General features: G+C 42.3%; 1 protein-coding gene across 4 annotated transcripts in view; it reads right to left on the reverse strand.

Moving 5' to 3' along the window:
* The window catches only part of NIPBL (NIPBL cohesin loading factor), a 115,908-nt gene that overhangs the window by 24,997 nt on the left and 72,143 nt on the right, over positions 1 to 18,768 (reverse strand). For all 4 annotated transcript variants that reach the window (XM_075184241.1, XM_075184240.1, XM_075184242.1 and 1 more), the window contains exons 19-34: positions 16,730 to 16,810; positions 16,268 to 16,368; positions 15,357 to 15,489; positions 15,191 to 15,273; positions 14,980 to 15,112; positions 14,710 to 14,853; positions 13,509 to 13,598; positions 13,169 to 13,380; positions 12,982 to 13,084; positions 12,102 to 12,200; positions 11,867 to 12,013; positions 7,030 to 7,164; positions 5,844 to 5,942; positions 5,683 to 5,736; positions 5,477 to 5,585; positions 5,233 to 5,369 (exon numbers count right to left, since the gene is read on the reverse strand). In XM_075184241.1, the coding sequence (XP_075040342.1) occupies positions 5,233 to 5,369; positions 5,477 to 5,585; positions 5,683 to 5,736; positions 5,844 to 5,942; positions 7,030 to 7,164; positions 11,867 to 12,013; positions 12,102 to 12,200; positions 12,982 to 13,084; positions 13,169 to 13,380; positions 13,509 to 13,598; positions 14,710 to 14,853; positions 14,980 to 15,112; positions 15,191 to 15,273; positions 15,357 to 15,489; positions 16,268 to 16,368; positions 16,730 to 16,810 (1,860 nt within the window). The remainder of the gene's footprint in view (positions 1 to 5,232; positions 5,370 to 5,476; positions 5,586 to 5,682; positions 5,737 to 5,843; positions 5,943 to 7,029; positions 7,165 to 11,866; positions 12,014 to 12,101; positions 12,201 to 12,981; positions 13,085 to 13,168; positions 13,381 to 13,508; positions 13,599 to 14,709; positions 14,854 to 14,979; positions 15,113 to 15,190; positions 15,274 to 15,356; positions 15,490 to 16,267; positions 16,369 to 16,729; positions 16,811 to 18,768) is intronic.

Here is an 18,768-nt window from a genome sequence, read left to right on the forward strand (position 1 = left end):
TGAGAAGTTAAATTAAATAAAGTAACCGTGCGGCGAATCTTTGATGTCCTATGGACATAGATTCGGAGAGCTCTGACTACATCCAGAAATTCCATAGAGCCTGTTCCAGACGCTTGTGGTTCCTCAGAACACCGGAACCACAATTTTATGATTAACATGAAAACCGGAAAGCACTTTTGGCAGAAAGGTAGGAACTGTTCTGAGAACCGCCCTATCATCGTTAAACACAAGATACGGTTTGCGACATGAGAGCACCCAGTTCGGAAACTCTACTAGCTGACGCGCAACCTTCCATGTTAAGAACCGCAACTCCACAGTCTATTTGCTTCAAGGACCTCCCTTTGAACCGTTACAAAGGACCAGATTAAGATCCCAGGGTGCGGTGGGCGGAACATATGAAGGCTGGATATGCAGGATCCCTGTAGGAAGGTCCTGAATTCCGGTATGTCTGCCAGACGAAGGTGAAAACACACCGAAAGGGCAGACATTTGCACTTTTAAGGACCCCATCCAGACTATCCTGGAAAAAAGCAAGTAGCCTTGAGAGGCGGAAGGAAGCTGTGTGGCAGGTTCGGCTCGCACACCATTTAATGTAGGTACGCCAGATGTGGTGGTAAATGCGAGCAGAGACTGGCTTTCTAGCACAAAGGAAGATGTCCACTACACGTGGAAAGAACCCTCTGGACCTCCAAAGGTTGGCCTCAACAGCCATGCTGTTAAATTCAGCCGAGGCAAGTCCTGATGATGGAATGGTCCTTGTAGAAGGTCTTCTCAAATAGGTAACCATAGATCTGACCCTACTGCCATCAACAGAATTTCTGCATACCAAACTCGTCGCAGCCAAGCTGGAGCCACCAGTATCACTGGGAGTCCAACCTGCTTGACTCTTCGAGGGACGCTGGGAATCATGGAAATGGGAGTCCCAGGGCATTGTCATTACATTGACGGCCACCGCCAGAGGGTCCCATACTCTTGAACAAAAGTGTTGGACTTTTCGGATGTGACGAGATGGCATTAGGTCTCCGTCCAGGGTCCCCCATTGTAATATTAGAGACTGGAAGATCTCAGGATGCAGAGAACATTCCTCCGGCAGAATTGCATGCCGGCTTAGATAGTCTGCATCCCAGTTCTGGATGCCTGGAATAAAGACTGCGGAGATGGAGGGAACGTAGTTTTCGGCCCAGTTCAAGATCTGAGCCGCCACCTCCATTGCTCTTGCACTCCTGGTGCTCCCGTTTGTTGACGTAAGACACCGCCGTGGCGTTTTCGGACTGCAGACGGCCTTAAACATGGCTTTCAGTTCCAGTATATTGATGGTGAGAGAGGCCTCCTTAGCGGACCAGAGTCCCTGAAGTCTCTAATGAAGGGCCACAGCCTTCCAACCTCTGTGGATACTAAGATCCAAGACCATGGGGCAAAGGACCTGCCGACTAGCAAATTGTTTTGGTCTATCCACCATCTGAGGGATTGTCTTGCCTGTGGTGACAAGCATATCAATTGGCGATCCACCATCTGAGGGATTGTCTTGCCTGTGGTGACAAGCATATCAATTGGCGTTCTAACTTTTGATGGGATCCTGACCAATTCTTTAAGTCTCGAAGGTCGACACCATCTTTCCTAGTACATGCATGCATAAGAGGAAGGACAACCTGCGACAGGTCAAAACTCGAGTTTTAGTGTCCTGCAAGGATCGTGATTTTTCTGGGATTTGGACCGAGTCACCCATGCATCTCCAGGATTCTGATGGTGAGCTGTAGATGCTGGTCGAGCAGCCTTGATTAGTAAATCGTCCAGTTAGGGCACACTAATTGCACACCTCTGGAATGAAGATAAGCAGCTATCACTGCCATAATTTTTGTAAACACCCTTGGTGCTGTTGAAAGGCCGAATGGGAGAGCTCTGAACTGGTAATGAGAAGGTCCCACTGTGAATATGAGAAGAGCCTGATGTTCCTTCCAGTTAAGAACGTGGAGATCGGAGTCTTTGATGTCTATTGATGCCATGAACTGGTTTGCTTCCAGTCCATTGATAACCGACCTGAGGAATTCCATCCGACATTTGTCCACTTGCAGGTGTAGGTTCAGTATAATGTGGAAGCGGCCATCCCGCTCCGGACCAAAAAGAGGTTGGAGTAGAAACTCTGTCTCTCTTGATGTTCCGGAGCTTTCTAGATGGCTCCTGCGGAAAGAAGAGAGGCAACACAGAGGAGCATGACTGTCGTCTTTGTGGGTCGCGGGGTAAGCTGGTTTAGAAAAATCGACGAGGGGCTGGACCCGATAGGTCTATTATGTGACCTCTTGTCATAATCGCACGAATACAACTGTCCTCTAAGGACTCTGCCTACCGATCTTTGAACAGAAGTAGACGTCCCTCCACTCCCTCGAGAAGGGGAGAATGACCGGAAGCTGTCGGTTTATCCGGGAGCTTGGAAGGAGGACGGTTCGTGGAGGAGGATAAAGACCTACCTCTGTGCAAGTGTCCTCTGTTGCCAGATAGACACACAGGTCCAGACTATCCCCGACCAGATAGTTATTGGTGGTGCGTTAGTCTGTGACTGCGCAACTATGGGAACCCCACCGCAGTCAGTACATAGCGCCCCCGGGTCCTGTTGTTCAACAGGTAATTTAACTTTACACTTGAAGCAAGTATAATACTTTCACGAGGTGCTTTACCCTTGTCAGACATTTTAAGGAACAGTATCACAGCAATAAAATGTAATACAGGCAATTAGACAAGAAATAGACAGAAGATACTAACTAATCTATGACAGAAGTCAAAAGATAGTATCCTTGTTAAGGCTATGTGTTAAACAAAAGAATATCTATGCAAGTAGTATTCTATCTATTAATCTATTTGCATGAAACAAGTTTTTCCAATACACCCCTATCTAATTATAGCGGGTATTATACTGGGTATAGAAAAAGATTTAAGTGCCTTCCATAAGGCCAAGATGTCTGCAACAGCCAGGCAGTTGCTTTTGGCGCCCTTAGGAGAGTCCAAAAAGTGTCGCTGCAGACGGGGGAGCTCTATTACTTAGTTCTCTCTTGCAGTAATCGCTAAATCCTTATTCCTCGGCCGACTGTAGTAGCTGCTGTAATGACTTGGTATCATCCTTAATGGCAGCCTCGGACGCCGATTACCGGCGCTCTCTACCACTGGTAGCGCCAGTAATCGGGTAAAGATCAGTGTGACAGCAGCTTATAAGCCACCTGCCACACTGAGAAAGGGGAGATAAACGAAAATTCTTCTGTCAGTGAGACACATCCGGCTCTGACTGTGATAGCTGTCCCCTTTCACTGAACTAGTGTATAGAACAGAGCACACTCCTGTATAGGAATAAATAAAAATTAGTTCATTAAAATAGTTATATCTATAAGAAATAACCACTTCGCATAAGCCCAACTCCCTTGGACACTGAACTAAAACTGAAGAGGCTACAGGGGGGTTGCAGAGGGGAGGGGTCTGTCAGCATGATATATTCACCAGTTAACTAGTTAAATGTCAAACTCCCCTCCCCTCACACAGCCCCATGGTAGCAGTGTCCCCAGATAGGATGAAAGAGAAATAATATTTAGCCTGCATAGAATCTGATATCTTCGGTAAGGCAGGGTTCAGGCTTTGCTAAACTCCACCAGTTGGAAGATGAAGGAAAATAGTTTGTTTCCTGAGAACTGTCAGGCACCTTAGGTTTCTCCTGCTGCACAGCTATGACTAAGTCATCAACACCCTATCTTCTTAAAGGATCCTCCTCGAATCCTGTGGAATCCTTAAATTCTGAATCACCAAGCAGCTCTCCTTCCTCCCGAGAGGAAAACTCAGACTCCGAATCTACCCAGGACTATTATAACTGAGCAGAGCTAAAGGGTTTACAAGGCATGTTGGCCGAAGAGAATTCCATTAACCTCTTCAAAGAAGAATGCCCATGCCAAACCCTACACAGATGTTTCCAAGTTTCTAGCCCAAGACAACGCCACTTTGTCATAGGCCCTGAAAAATACTGCTTGATAAATTTGGAGGGACCAATGTACCCCCTAAGTTATCAGCTGGGGGAGAAGTTTGTATCTCACTTACCTCCTTAGAACGCATAACGAGCCGTGTAAGCTGCAATGGATTGTGCCAGGGTGGATTCTATCATATCAGACGAGCGCGGTGCACATTTCCCAGCCTCAAAAGCTGCACACAAGGCATCTGGTTCAGGTTGTCCATTGGGCAGCTTGATCTGACATTTGGAACAAGTAAAATACATTACTTTTTCCTGTTCAGGATTAGCTTTCGAACTGTTGCCCTTATCTGCCATTACAGTATGGTGACAAAAACTGAGGAACAGCTGTAGGGCACAGCCTAATAAAGTTATCCAATACAGACAGGAAATGTACAACTGCTGTAGAGGGCAATCTGATGGGAAAAGAGCGTACTCCCCGCCAAGGAAAACAGGAGGCTTTTGACTCCTCAAGCCGCTGATCCAAGATCAGGTGAAAGAAATGCAACACAACGGGTCTCCGGGAGTCATGCCACGGTGGGCGGCAGTAATGGCGCCTGTCATCCCACTGCTCAGCGATGTCACAGTGAAATGTGTAAAAAAAAAAAAACAAAAAACAAAAAAAAAAACAAAAAAAAAAAACATTCACGCTCTGTTCGGCACCACTCCTGTACAATCACCCTAGTACATGGGCACTTATTTTAAAATGGAGTTTTCCATTGGAGAGAAGGGGAGAAGAATTTGAGTTTCAAATAAAAGCCCTACTGCTGAACCAGACCCCTATACCCCAAAGTAGTCGTGTCTCCCAAAAAAGAAGAAAAAAATATATATATATTTATTTGATGGTGTACGGGGGGGTCATTTTTTCATTTTGGCGACAGACAACAGACAAGCGTGCGCCCAGACAATGCCCAACATCAAAAGACTAAGTTGGGAGTTGTGGCTACACAAAAGCAGATTTTATCAGCAAACATGTTCATTCTTTGAAGCCGCCAGCTGAAGGCCGTGTAGAGCTCAGATTCACTGCTTAATCTGGCTGCTTGGTGACAGAGCAGAGAGACTGCAGCAACGAGAATATATTCACACTGTACATAATACATTCTGGCACCTTTGACCCCATTGCCTACTGGAAACAAGTTTATATTGTCCTTACATTTCTCCTATCTAGCAAGAACACAACATGCGCTAAGGTCAAAGAGGGGAAAGAAAAAAACAAAACAAACCCATCACTTCCATAACGCAAGATATACTTACACTACATTTAGTGGTAAGGTACGGTTGCATGGTCATAGCGTGTTTTACCATCAGCTGAGGCCTGATTTTGCTGAATAAGAACAGAGTGGTAATGCAAGAAACCAACCGGCCCGAATTCACACCTTTGTTGTCCGTTTCTGCAAATGAATTAACATTTTTAATGGATTAAAAGGGGTTTTAACAGTTAATCCTCACATTAAACACTACAGATTAAATAACTGGTATACAAAGCAAGTCTACACACCATCCATAGACTCCTCATACTTGAGTATGTGTTCTACCAAGTTGTCAACCAGCTGAGTACAGGCTTTTTTCACAGGCTTATAGGAGGCATCTTCTTCAGATTTTAAAAGCTGAGGATTAAAACAAGACGACAACATGATTGTTTGGTGATAAAAGCAGGCGATGTTTAGAGTAATCCTTTCCTGAACGGAACTCTCTAGTACTCACATTCTGAAGAAGTTGTTCGAACCAGTCATAGCCCGTGTCCCTGCAGGCTGCCACCTACAGAAAGCACAAACAAACGTCTCTTTAATCACCAAATTATACATGTATTGATCTGCTGATCTATACAATGTGCTTTTCTGACAACAACTTCATAACTCACTCACCACATCTGTTATGTTCACGATCTTCCTGGTAATCGCAGCTTTATCATTTTGGGGGGTTGGAGAGAACCAGAGTTTCTGGAATGTTTCATTCACTAGTTTCTAAAAATAAAAAATATAAATTTGACATTGTGAAATAATTCTCAAGTTGCACAGCAATGAGTACTTCTCAGTCCCCTGTGACTAGGGAGCCAATTATAGCTCAATTATCAACATTTGTGTGTTAGGTCAGGTACCCCATGCAATAATGTATTTAAGCACTTAGGTGATTGCTCGTGTGGCAATAGCTCAGCAATTACATTGATTATAAAGTAAGAAACAAACTGTTATTTTCTATGGCTAAAAAGCACCGGAAATAACCAAAGACAACCAAGTAAATAAGTGGGAGGCAGAGAATACATCAGCAATAAGGAAATATTGAGCGATACATGAAAGTCCCTGGAAATGTAGGTGAATTTAGACCCCTAAGTGTAATTAAACTGCAGGTGCAATCTTTTTTTTAAAAACACTTCAAAGTCATTGCCTGGCAGACATTTTAAAATCTTGGGATGTATTCTAGCAAGGAAAACAATTGCTCACAAAAAGCTTTTCTTTTAATCAAAACTTTAAAAGCCACAATATATCAGACACAAAAGACATGAGTCCTTCTGGTAAGAAATAAAAACACCAACACCCTGCTTGGTGGTAAGATGGGTTAAGAAGTAGAAGTAGAGGAAATATGTATGGTACTTAATCTATATTAGTAACGTCTGTGTTCCTTAGACCGCTGATGGATTCATCATCTTCCAAAGTTTTTAGCAGCGTTTTTACTATATTTAAATGTTATATCTCCCCACCTTGTAATATTGATGGGGAGAGATAGCATGAGCATTCAGTTTCAGTGTAACCTGGATCTAATACTTGGAGACCCTTTAAACCTGGGTTGCCCAGTGAGGTCACAAATGTTTGTCAGGAGGTAAGGGGCAACAGTTTATGAGGAATCAACATTGGGATTAAATATAAATAGGAAATATGTAAGGTATTGCGTTTTTATCGAGTTCAAGGAAGCTTGGGGCTTATGGAAAGAGACTTCTAAGAATGCACTTTATCAAAAAGACAGCCACCCATACTCTTCACTGGCCAATACAGTTTAGGCCGCTGTGGACATAATAAAAGATTCGCGGGTCAGCCAAGATCATGATCCTCCTACCTTAATGCCCTCTTCATCATTGACCCTTCGGATCATCTTCACACACATCTCTGTGATTTTCGGAAAGGTTGGTTGCTCCAAGCAGATATCGCGCAAGATCTTTATTACTCTCTTCCTTACACTTATGCCAGTGTCCTGTATAAAAAAAAAAAAGGCAAAGCATATCAAGCACCTATTGTGAACGTCCTAATTTGTGTTTTGCCCTCAAGACAAAATACATTTAAAACAAATAAACCATACAATAGGGACTTCCATGCAAGCCATTTTTTTCCCTCCAAAATATCCCCCCCCCCCCCCCTCAATAAATGCACTGGATTAAGAGTGAATAATTGTAAACATTTGGGGGATGTGTATATAAGTGATCTGGAGCGATCAATAATGGGTACAAACAGTACATACAAGTTTACATATACCAAGTGGCTTTTGTTCTTGGAAGAATGCAGAGTTCACACAATTTTAAATACATTGGGCTGTGTATCAGTTTCCACGACAGATGGCATATGTATAACTAGGTAAATATTATTTAATCCATATTTAATCTTTTACACTCTGTATATAGTGAGAACGAGTACATGGAATAGAAGAAATTAAATGTCACATGCCATAACTCTAATATTACTATACACACACATAAGGGCTCCATCACATATATGTGCTGACAAAATGGACAAAAAAACATGCTTTAGTAATCCATTTATAACATGTTTTCCATGTGTCTCATTTTTAAAAAATATAATCTATAGCACTGGTAGCAATGCTTCACCAAATAAAGACATGGGTTGTGCTGTGCGGTTTTAGAACTCTGTGTTAAAATTTGAGAAAGCAATCATGATGAATGTACCAGTAGAATTATGTATGAACCGAGCGACCGGTTTTTTTAGCTAACGCAGCGTTAAAACTCATGTAATTCAATTGAAAAAGAGGAAACGCTGCCCTCACGCGTTAATCATTGGTGTTTGCGAGTCTTTAGAGGAGTGAAGGGGAGTGTTTAACGCGGTCATGCCTAACATAAAAAAAGGATTGCCATACATTTTATTGCATTACACAACCATTCTAGTTGATAATATCTACATTACAGTACTTTCTTTAGCATATTTTTTTATTTAACTATTTTTTACTATAGAATCATCTATACCATGTCAAAACACATTAGTACATACATATATCTACCAAAAACAAATATATTTAATTATCGATTTTTATGGGGTTTTTTTTTTTTCATTATTTTTTCACAAGAAAACCAACCTTTACATGTTAGGCATTACTGATAAACATAGTTTGAAATTTTGTAATATTGGAAAGAAAATGATAAATAGTTTTATTACGTTTTTTATTTTTAGCACAGCCCAAAGAGGTGCAAGATAAAAGAGCCTATTGGCCTGTTTAACGCGCAGCATTAATAAACAATTGAATAGCTTTTAACACGGCAGGATATCAAATGGAACCTACACACAACCATGGGCTGAAAAGACAATCCAGTGCACAAGATAGCCCTGTCATCATGGATTACTAGAAACAGCGATCTGCAGGACAGAACTCTCAACTCAGAACCTCTTTTTGCCAAGGAAATGGGCAGAAGGATCAGTTTTCCACATAAACTGACAGACAACCAATAGCTCGAATAGTGAGAGTTGCAAGCCTGATAGGACCTAATTGAATGCCCAAGGTGCAGTTGGAAGTCCGAATAGCGACTGAACATGGAGGACTCCCTGAAGGAAAGTCTGAAAATCTGGAATTGGGGCCAAAATAGACAAAATATGCACTAATTTGAAAGACCTCTTTTCGCAAAATAAGTCTTCCATACCCTATGTTATTTTTTCACAGAAACTAACTCCTTCCAATACGCATGGTTTGGATGACCTTTTCAGAAAGACCTTTAGCACTAAGTAACATTGCTTCAACAACCATGCCCTTAATCTTTCGGCCATCCAGATTTACTTGAGATCTTTTCTTTGGCCTTTTTCAGTAGTCGAAGCGTGGCTATAGGTAGAATCAGTGAATAGTCATGGCACCCTCCAAGAACACTTGCTGGTCCCTTGCTCTCTTGCAGAACCAGTCTACTTTGTGGTTTAGGCGAGAGGCAATCATATTGACCCCATCTTAACCCATCTTTCGCGATCCGACGGAAGCCCATTCCCCGGGATGAATGGCATGCTTTTTGAGGAAGTCCGCCTTACAATTCTCCACTCCAGGAACGAATACTGCGGATGTAGCCGGGACATACCATTCCAACAATCTCATAATCCTGGAAGATTCCTTCACTACTAGGGAGCCAAAAGGTGCCCCCCCGATGATTTGTGCAAACTACAGCCATAGCGTTCCTAAAAGACTGAACTCAAATCGTTCAGCCTTTTAGGAATGTCTGCCCTTATCAGAGTGCTTCAACGCTCTAAGTTACAGCACGTTGATGGGAAGCTTTGCTTGCTGACGGGACAAAAAAAATCCTCCAACTGTAGGACCAGATTGGTAGCTCCCTCCTGAAAGCTGGTGTCTGTTCACCTTCTGGGACTGCACCATAATGACGACAGACCCCAGCCCTGTTAAGATTGTCCACCTTCAGCCACCACAAGATAAACTAGCGTGTCTGAGGTGACAGCTTGATCAGCTAAGAGGCTAATCATAGAATGATCTGGGATATATGCAAGGATTTCTGAAACCCCCGGAAAAGGTATCGTGCAAACTGCACCGCTACGAAAATGGACACCATTTTCCCCAACAGCTTCATGCATAGAAGAATAAATATCTATATGCAGCTTAAGAGAGAACTCACCAGCTTCTTTTCTTTCAGCAAGATAATTCTCAGCAGTCTGGGGCAAAGAGAAATCAACAAAATATCATGGTTGGGATGGAACCGAATTTGACATTTTATAATTTATGAGCCCATCCATCCATGGTACTCCAGAGTGTTGGCGATTATCCTTTGAAGGTCCTGGCTTTTAAAACGAGGTCATCTATATCGAGGACGAGCATAACTCCCTTAAAAGATAATCCTTCACCGCCATGTTTTCATAAATACTCTGGGAATGGTTTTGAGACCGCAGGAAAGGGCTCTGAATTGGAAATCTTTCACTGCAAATTTGAGGAGACTCCGATCGGAATGTGAGGGTACGTATCCTTTAGGTCCACGGAAGCAAGAAATTCGTCCTGCTTCATGCCTTTTATTACCAACCATACAGACTCCATTTTGAACCTGTCCACGCAAAGAGGCTTGTTTAGGGATTTCAGAAGGTTTCAGAATATATAATCCAGCTGCTGAACGAGAGAGATTTGAATAAAAACCCTGAGTTTTCTGCTCCTTCGGATCCTGAAAGAGCCAATCTTTTTGATTTTCTTTTGGGAGATCAGTAAAAAACAAAACAAACAAACAAAAACTGCTGGGTGGTGGCTCTTTAGATCCAAGATGTAAACTCTTTCTACCATTCCTCTCACCCACATGTCCAAAGAGAAGATTAGTCGCCAGTTCTATAAAAAAAAGTAGGTAGTGAGGCCCCAAAACAGCTCTTGCTGGGTGTGCAAGTAACCCGTCCTGCTGCCTATCTATCCAAGGTCTTAGGTAACGATCGTTTGCCTGACCATGTCCGTTTTTCCCTTCTGATTTTTACCCCGCTGAATGAAACCTTGACCTCTGAGAAATGGAACACCCTCAGCCTATTGGAAGGATGAAAGGAACAAAATCATGGATCTCTTGGCTTGGGATTGTTCGCCATTAGGAAAGAGCTCTTACCTGGCCTGGCTGATAATTTTGTCTAATTCTGGGTCAAAAAATACCTGTCCTTCAAAAGGCTAAGGACTCCAGAGTAGTTTTGAAAACCTCAACAGCTCTCCAGGATCTAAGCAAAATAGTCCATTTAGCAGAGATTGCTAAAGTCAAAATTCTGGATTAACCAGGTACACTAAAGCTTCTGCAATATGGTAAATTAAGGGCAACTTACCAAGACCTAGGCTTACCAGATTGTAAGCCTTCTGCAACCTTGAAAAATTCTGGCAAGCGTTGCTCACTGAAACAGAGCTCACCAAGGAAGAGGTGCCACAAGTTTGGGTATGCTCCCACCCTCAGTCCAGAGTGGCCCCCTGTACTTAGGATAGCTACCGAATAATATGACACTGTCCATATTGAGGACATCCTTTTTAAAGGAATTTCCACGGACCAGCCCCGGTTACCTCAGTTAGGGAGCCGGGGTCACAGCTAAAGTATCCCCTTCCTCATCATATACAGGGAGAGACTGCACACCAGGTATATGTCATCTTGATATCGGCGTCACTCAGTGCTGGTAGAAGGTAGTCTGAAGCCACCGTCACTTATCTACAGTGAAGAAGAATGCCCTCTGAACCCTCCACAATGACAACAGGGGAAGGGAGAGGTGAAACGCCGGACTCTGCTCCACCTCCTCCTGACGACTGAACATCACTCCTGCATGGAAGAACATCACTCCTGCATGGAAGTACATCACTCCTGCATGGAAGAACAGAGTACGCTGCAGTAGCAGTGCAAAAATCTTTGAATAAAAGAAAGCAAATTATATTAAAGTAGCTGCCTATGGCAGCTGGAAGCGCCGGTCTCCCAGTGCACTTAGTGAAGGTACGTTGGCGAGAGGAGGAGCTTCTAATTTTGTTCAGTATAAATGTTGTAAGTGCCCTGTTTCCTGTATCACCATCTACACCCTAAGACAGCAGTGTGCCCCAAACAGTATATACCCCCAATATAATGTATAGTCCCCAGTAGCACAGAGGACACACATCTCCCTCTAGAAATTCAACTGTTGGGTTGAATATGGAAAATGAAAAGCTAAATGAAGAACAAAGACAAACATATGCATCATAATTTGAGGCAACTCACCAGAATCCTCTCAACAAGCATTTCATAATACTGCTCAGCAAGCTGAGGTCGACAGAGCACAAACCGTCCCAACAACTCCACAGCCGCTTCTCGCACACTAGTTGAATTGTCCATCAGCCTCCCATGAACGCCTCTCTGCATATCCAGCTGTAGGGAGCAGGGATCACAGGAATTACACACAGTAATAAGACGACGACAGACGACAAGTTCTCAGTAACACACTTCCAGAACATACCCTGGCAAGAATGCTTGGATCTACAGCTACCACTTCGGACAAACACTTCATGGCTTTCGTTCGGACTGCAATTGCATTCTCCCCAAGTACCCGAAGAATCTGGAACACAAATACATTGATATGATCAAGGCTGTGGAAAGTCTCAAAGACCATAGAAAAACTTTAAAGAGGGCTGATTCTTTACCATATCCTACTAGTTACTACTTAGTATTTTAGGTATTTCCACTTAGGTGCACATTTGACAAGTGTCAGACCACCTTTTGCATTCATTCTCCTGCATGTCTGTGTGTAGCAGTTCTCAAGTGGGTGATGCTTGAACCCACAGCCAAATAATCAGAATGCTCACAGCAGCAGTAAATATATATGAGAGGACTGTGCTGATCTTGCAGAAGGCAGTGCCCTGCCCACTTGTATGTTAGTGAGGATAGAGCTGAATGTGAATGGGCCACGTGAAGGTGTGGAGAGTGGAATGGACGCCAGTGGGAAGCCACAAACTGATTTAACTACTAAAGGCAGAAGGGTTCACCAACTGCAAGTAAAGTGATGTGAAGCTCCTGTCAAACTAAAGTGAGAAGGTTACACACTCCCTCTATATAACACATACATCGATGTTGCTATTGTTTCCTTGCATTACAATATATATATTTAATTTCCATATCAATGCACTATGAACATAGGAGTTTGGGCAAAAATATAATAAAGTGGAAAATCTGCAAACTCCTCTCCTTGCAAAATTTCCTCTTTGGTTTCCTTCCTTGAGTGTTCCGATCAGAACAGAAATACTCGTGATAATTACAGAAGGAACTTCCCAATAAAAACCCCCACCAGATTTGCAAATAAATCCTTACATACAGTACTATAGAACTTTGACCTCATTTACCTGGGTCAAATAAATATCAAAGCTCTGGGCAAACGGCCTCATGGAGGCTAAGTATCGCACAATCAAACAAGCGTCATCGTAGTCGACTGTGTCAGAACTTGACCTACGATAAAAGATTGAAGACAAGATGGTTACACTACCGTAACAAACCGAAAGCAGTGAAATAAAAACTACGTCAGAGCCTTACTTCAAAGTGCTAAACTGTGACGGTGCTGCTCTAATGATGCCACGGAGGAACTTCTTGCGCTTTTCTGCTCGCCGCATGATATCTCCCGTGGACTCGATCTCTTTCGCGTGGTGCGTTCCTTCAGAGTCTTCATCCTTCTGGGATTTCATGGCTTTCTCCGTCTCCATTGTAGTGTCGCGGAACCACTGGGCAATATAAAACTTCCGAGAAAACTGAAGGACAGGAGACAGCAGGTGATGTTTTAAGGCATGAAACTGATTTATTCCATTGTTACGGCTTTATCTAAAGGCCAGAGATGTCCCTGTTATAGGTGCAGAACTGATCACGCAATAAAGCTTACCACTAAAGATGGGTCAGTCTCTGTGTTCTCCTCCAGATAATCCAATAGAGCCTTCTGGAGTTGCTGAATCTCGTCTTCACCTTCAGCGGACTGCAGTGATGAGAGATTGATAATAATCACACTACAAATCCCGCACAGACCATCATATAAATCTAATTATACCGTCTCTAGAGAACATATGTATTGTGAAACCTGCCCCTTCAAGGAAAACAGAAGAAAAATGGACAACTAAGGTAATATAGCAAACATACATAATATAGCACCCATACACCTGCACAGACCAGTCCATGTCAGATTATTATACCCAATATCATCATAACCAGTTATTTACATAGCGGCACTAATTCGCAGCGCTGTACAAAGAACTCACTCACATCAGTAACCACTAAACCAATATCCTATTAAAAAGCAACGTTTGAACAAACATGACACATCAGCCATTACGGTTTGTTAAAATTTCGAAAAAACGTTACGAACCAAATACGGATTCAAAGAATTAAAAAAGTGGTAGACATTAATTCTAACAAGTCTCACCAGCTGATAAGATAGATGGGCAACAAATGTGTATAACTAACAAGTAACCGCTTCACTGCCATATGCGAGATGGTGAGGAGCCATTCATGTGGTCACACCATCTTCCACGTGTTTATATCGGTTCCTCTGATAGTTACTTAATCATGCATAATTGACACCTATTTTTGGTTACAGTCACGGCTTACTCTGATACCACAGCTGAATGAGCATCTTTAATTTATGACTTATATACGGAAAAGCAGACTTTGAAGATTCATCCTTTAGCTACTTTCATTCAATCGATTCAACTAATTTCCCTCTGCAAGGTCGCATGTTTATATGGATCTGGGTACTTTATTAGGTCTATCTAGATAATGGTTGTGTGTGTGTTTAACATTTTTATTGTCATAAATTATTTGAATGCATTTGACAGCAAATATTAACAAATGTAATATCAAAGTATAAATACGTAAACACAAAGTGTGCTGTGAGAGGGTTCCTGCGGAGATTACAACGCAATGCACCATAATCTCAGAACACTTTGCCTGTAGGAGTACAAAGCAGCAATAGACAGGTCATAAGGCTGCCGTTCCCATAGAAAGAGACATGTTTTGAAGAAACAGAAGGACGGACTGTTTACTATACATCCCAGAACCACTTACAGTTTTTGCCCATTAGATCACCTTACCTGTTTTAGGATTCTGTTTATTGATCCTTGGTCCATCTTGCTGGTAACAGCGTCCTTCCTGAGCCGGGCAGCCACCGTTCCCAAGTAATCCAACGAAGCCACACGTAGCGCCATCTCTGTGGACTTGTTACTGAACTGATGAACCTAAAAACACAAGGAACAGAAATCTACATGGTTAATAAAAGGCGTATGGACTGCAGTGCACAGGCCATCACTAGCATTACTGACACTTAACATACGGAAATCTCTTTAGAAACTAAAACAACTTACCAAGAGTCGCCCCAACAAACTCAGCAAGAGCTCGGCTGCCGGCCACTCGGGCTTGTTCACAGTAGACAGAAGATCCTGGACAAAGTTCTCAAACAGTGGCCTGTAGTCCTCCTCCCCCTGCTTGCTCCCACACCTGAGACAACAAGCATACAACGCGTGAAATAGACACAACGCTAATGGATACTGAATAAAATGAAGGGTCTCTACTTACTTTTTGAGAAAAATGGACAGAAAATTCTGCGCGGTCCTCATGGCCGTTTCATACGAGTTTGTAATGAAAACATCCTGATCGATCTGTAAGTGGAAGGAGAGATTGCTAAGCATGGCGAAAGCATCTTAAATCTACATAAACTCCGGGAAAATCTGGTGGTACTTACTTTCTTGTTGGACTCCTCTTCTGGGTTATCTCTATCAGATGGTAGGTGCACTACACACTGTATTAGTTGTAAGACCAGCGCAGTTACCATTTGGATGTACATGGCTTCCCCATCATCGTCACTGCTGTTTAACCTGGTGGGGCATGCATGCAGCCATAAATACAGGCAGAAAAGATATACACTGGCACAAATAAGGGTTCACTCCAGATAAGATTATGTCTGGTATAAAATATTCAAATGAATACAGAACTCTGTAGTTATAGTACTGTAGTTCAAGCTCAGAACACAAGATGTGGTCCAGATAGCAATGGCATACTTCCCAACGGAACCAGTTCACACAATCGTGGGGGGGAGGAGGAGGGGGGTTAATCTCCTAGGATTGAAAGCAATGGAGCAATTACACCCAAGGGGAGATTTGTGAGTGATCCAAGTAGTACACATGGTTATTTGCGGAAGCAAAAGCATAGTTGCCAACATTCTAAAACAATTTCTGGGGACAATTTAATGCTAAACTGGAGCATCTAAACTCTGCAAGTGTGGTTGGGTTCACAAATTCAAATACACCATTTCACTAATTATAATGCCCCCCGAATAAAAAGAGAAAGTAAGAGTTGCAACCTATTTACAGACTAAGAGGGATTCTATTATGCAGTGGTCCATACTGAAAATATATATACATTTTAGGGGACAAATATTAAAGTGTCTGGTATTGTCCATGGACAACTATGCAATAACAACACTTTCAGTAACTCGATTCCTGCCCCGCAGTCCAGATCGGTCCCAACAGGGTGATGGTTTGTGCCAGGTATGTGGTCAGATTATAGGACGCAGAGAAGTATGCTAAAAAGACTTTATTCCAGTAAATCAGTAGATCACTTTTACTTCTACCAAAACAAGATTCATTGCAATACCTAAAATTCCGCAGGCTTCTTTTACTTGTTGGCAGTCTTGCAAGTGAGGTGAAGAGCTCTTCCAAAATCAACTGTCTGTGTTTTTCGTACCTGGAAAATACCTGTGAGAAAGGAGCAGTGTAAGAAAGCTACAGAACTCTCACAGCAAACACAGTAACTTCAGCTCCAATAAATAAAAGAACAAGGTCTGGACTGATGTTTGTCATTCGTCAGTCTTGGTGTTTAAGAGAAATGAGAACAGAGTTATTCTGGACGATAGTGGGGAGGGATCAGCCAGGTTGTAAAGTGATGGTGATGCCACAGGTGCTGTTGAGAATAGCGATGACATGATGAAAAAAGTCAGTGTGGAAATGAGAAATTTGTGAACCTTAGAGGAAATAGTGACAGAGCTCATTAGAAATTAAAATATAATTTGACTGTAGTCAAAACTGTATAAGAAAAACAAATGCATGCAGTCCATACCGCAGTTACCAGCTTGATGGCGCACAGCTGCAACTCACTGACACTTTCCACAAAGAACGGTGTAATTCCCATTGAAGAAACCTGCAAATACAATAAGTCGTTAAAACATTTAAAGTGCTCTGCAATTGTTTAAAAAGAACGCATGTTAAAAGCAAAGTTTTGCAACCTGTCCTCCCTTTTAACAAAGTGATAAGAGAGTTCTTAAAGTCTCCTTGCAGTGTACGACTTATAGTACTTAACGAGCATTTCCATAGAATGCCGTTATAGTATACAAAGCTGAACACAATGTTGGAACTGACACAAAGCAAAGAGTGGAACCGAAGTGTGTGTGTACAGGTCCATTCACTTACATAATTTACAGAAATGTTTGAGAGATCAGCTTTAAAGCTAGTGTAGGCTTTAAAAAAAATAAAAAAAATGGGCTTTTATAACAGGACTTTTACACTTTACATTAAATCTTTGTCTCTGAATCCATTGGGGAACACAGGTACCATGGGGATACAGAGCCTGCTTCAAGACATTGGTAGTTTAAATAAAATCAAACTTTTAACACTTCTTCCACCTCAGTATCCCAATCCTGCAAGGAACTCCGTTATCTTTCTAAGAAATTCACACAAGAACGAACGAACAAACAAACAAACGAACGAGAGCACTCCTGAAAAAAAAATAATCAAACTTTCAACAGAAGAAATAAAGCGATAAAAATGGTGATCACATTGTACCGTAATGGAATCAGAAAAATTGATTTCACTTAACAATAAAAATACAGTTCTCTTATTCACCCAATTGTTGGGGTCACTGGTACCATGACATCCCAAAGCTTCACAATTTTGTGGGTATGCTCAGCACTTCCAGACCAAAACAGTTGTTCATTGAAACACAAAAAGCTTTGAAAGAATATGTACTGAGCACCACACAGCTACTTAGCCGATGTTCTGTGCCGTGCAGGCCATAAACGAGAAGGAACAGGCTTCCCACACCAAAGTAAGCCCGACAGATCAAAGGGATCCATCTGACCTGCGTGTAAGCAGACTACAGTGAACCTCTTTTAGAAGCACAGTAGAGGACCAGAAGGATTATCCGTCTTCCTACACTCAAAGCCCAGAATCTCAATGTCCTGATTTAAGTGGAATTTAGAAATCCCCCCGCAGGCTGAGAAACCCTATAAACATGAAAAACCATATAGGAAGATCTAAAAGACAGAGCCCCCAATTTCAACATGCATTCAGGACGTGGGAATGGGTAGAAGGAAAACAGTGACCCCACGTGAGGAATTCAGGATCCACCGAAATGAGATTGTTGTAACAGCTTTAAAACTAAATTCCAGTCCCATGGGTCTAAAGGGGAATGGTGGTCTCAAACGTGTCACCCCTTGTAAAATAGTTTGACTCTCCGGGAACAACTCTAGAGTCCTCTGGAAGAAAACAGAGTGCAGAGATCGGAGCCTTGAACGCACATTGTTTCAAACCATTATCCAGGCCATCCTGTAGGGACAGTTGGAGTTGGGTCAACTTTAAAATTGACGTTGAAACATTTTCTGTTCTCACACCAAGAAACAAAAAACAAAGGGCTTTCAGACTCATTCATAATTCTTTGTCGAAACAGGCCGTAATTCTAGCCCCAATAATATAGACATCTAGAGCTGCATGCCCCAAATATTCAGAGGTCTATCAGATGTGTTCGATGAGCAACATTAAGACCTTGGTCTTGCAGACTGCAACTTGCAAGAGTTGCTCAGACTACTTTTCTATTGCCAAGTTTACCAAAGGTTTCAGGGAAGCACCCCATAAATGTAAGAATGGTCTCTAATTTTCTATGTGAGCCATACTTAAGGGCTGCAGCATTCGAGATTGGAATAGTGGTAACTTTAGACGATTGTGCCATAGGGGCATCCACCATTGGTGGATGCTCCCAGTTAACTGTACAAACCTTAAGCAGAGGATACACGGACAGAAGTCTGCGGGAAACCTGAAACTTCCTTTCAGATTTGATCCATGCCTCAAATAGAAAAAAAAATTCAACTGTTGGGACAAAGGAAA

The sequence above is a fragment of the Mixophyes fleayi genome, chromosome 1 (genome assembly GCF_038048845.1).
Source record: "Mixophyes fleayi isolate aMixFle1 chromosome 1, aMixFle1.hap1, whole genome shotgun sequence".
Lineage (NCBI taxonomy): Eukaryota > Metazoa > Chordata > Amphibia > Anura > Limnodynastidae > Mixophyes > Mixophyes fleayi.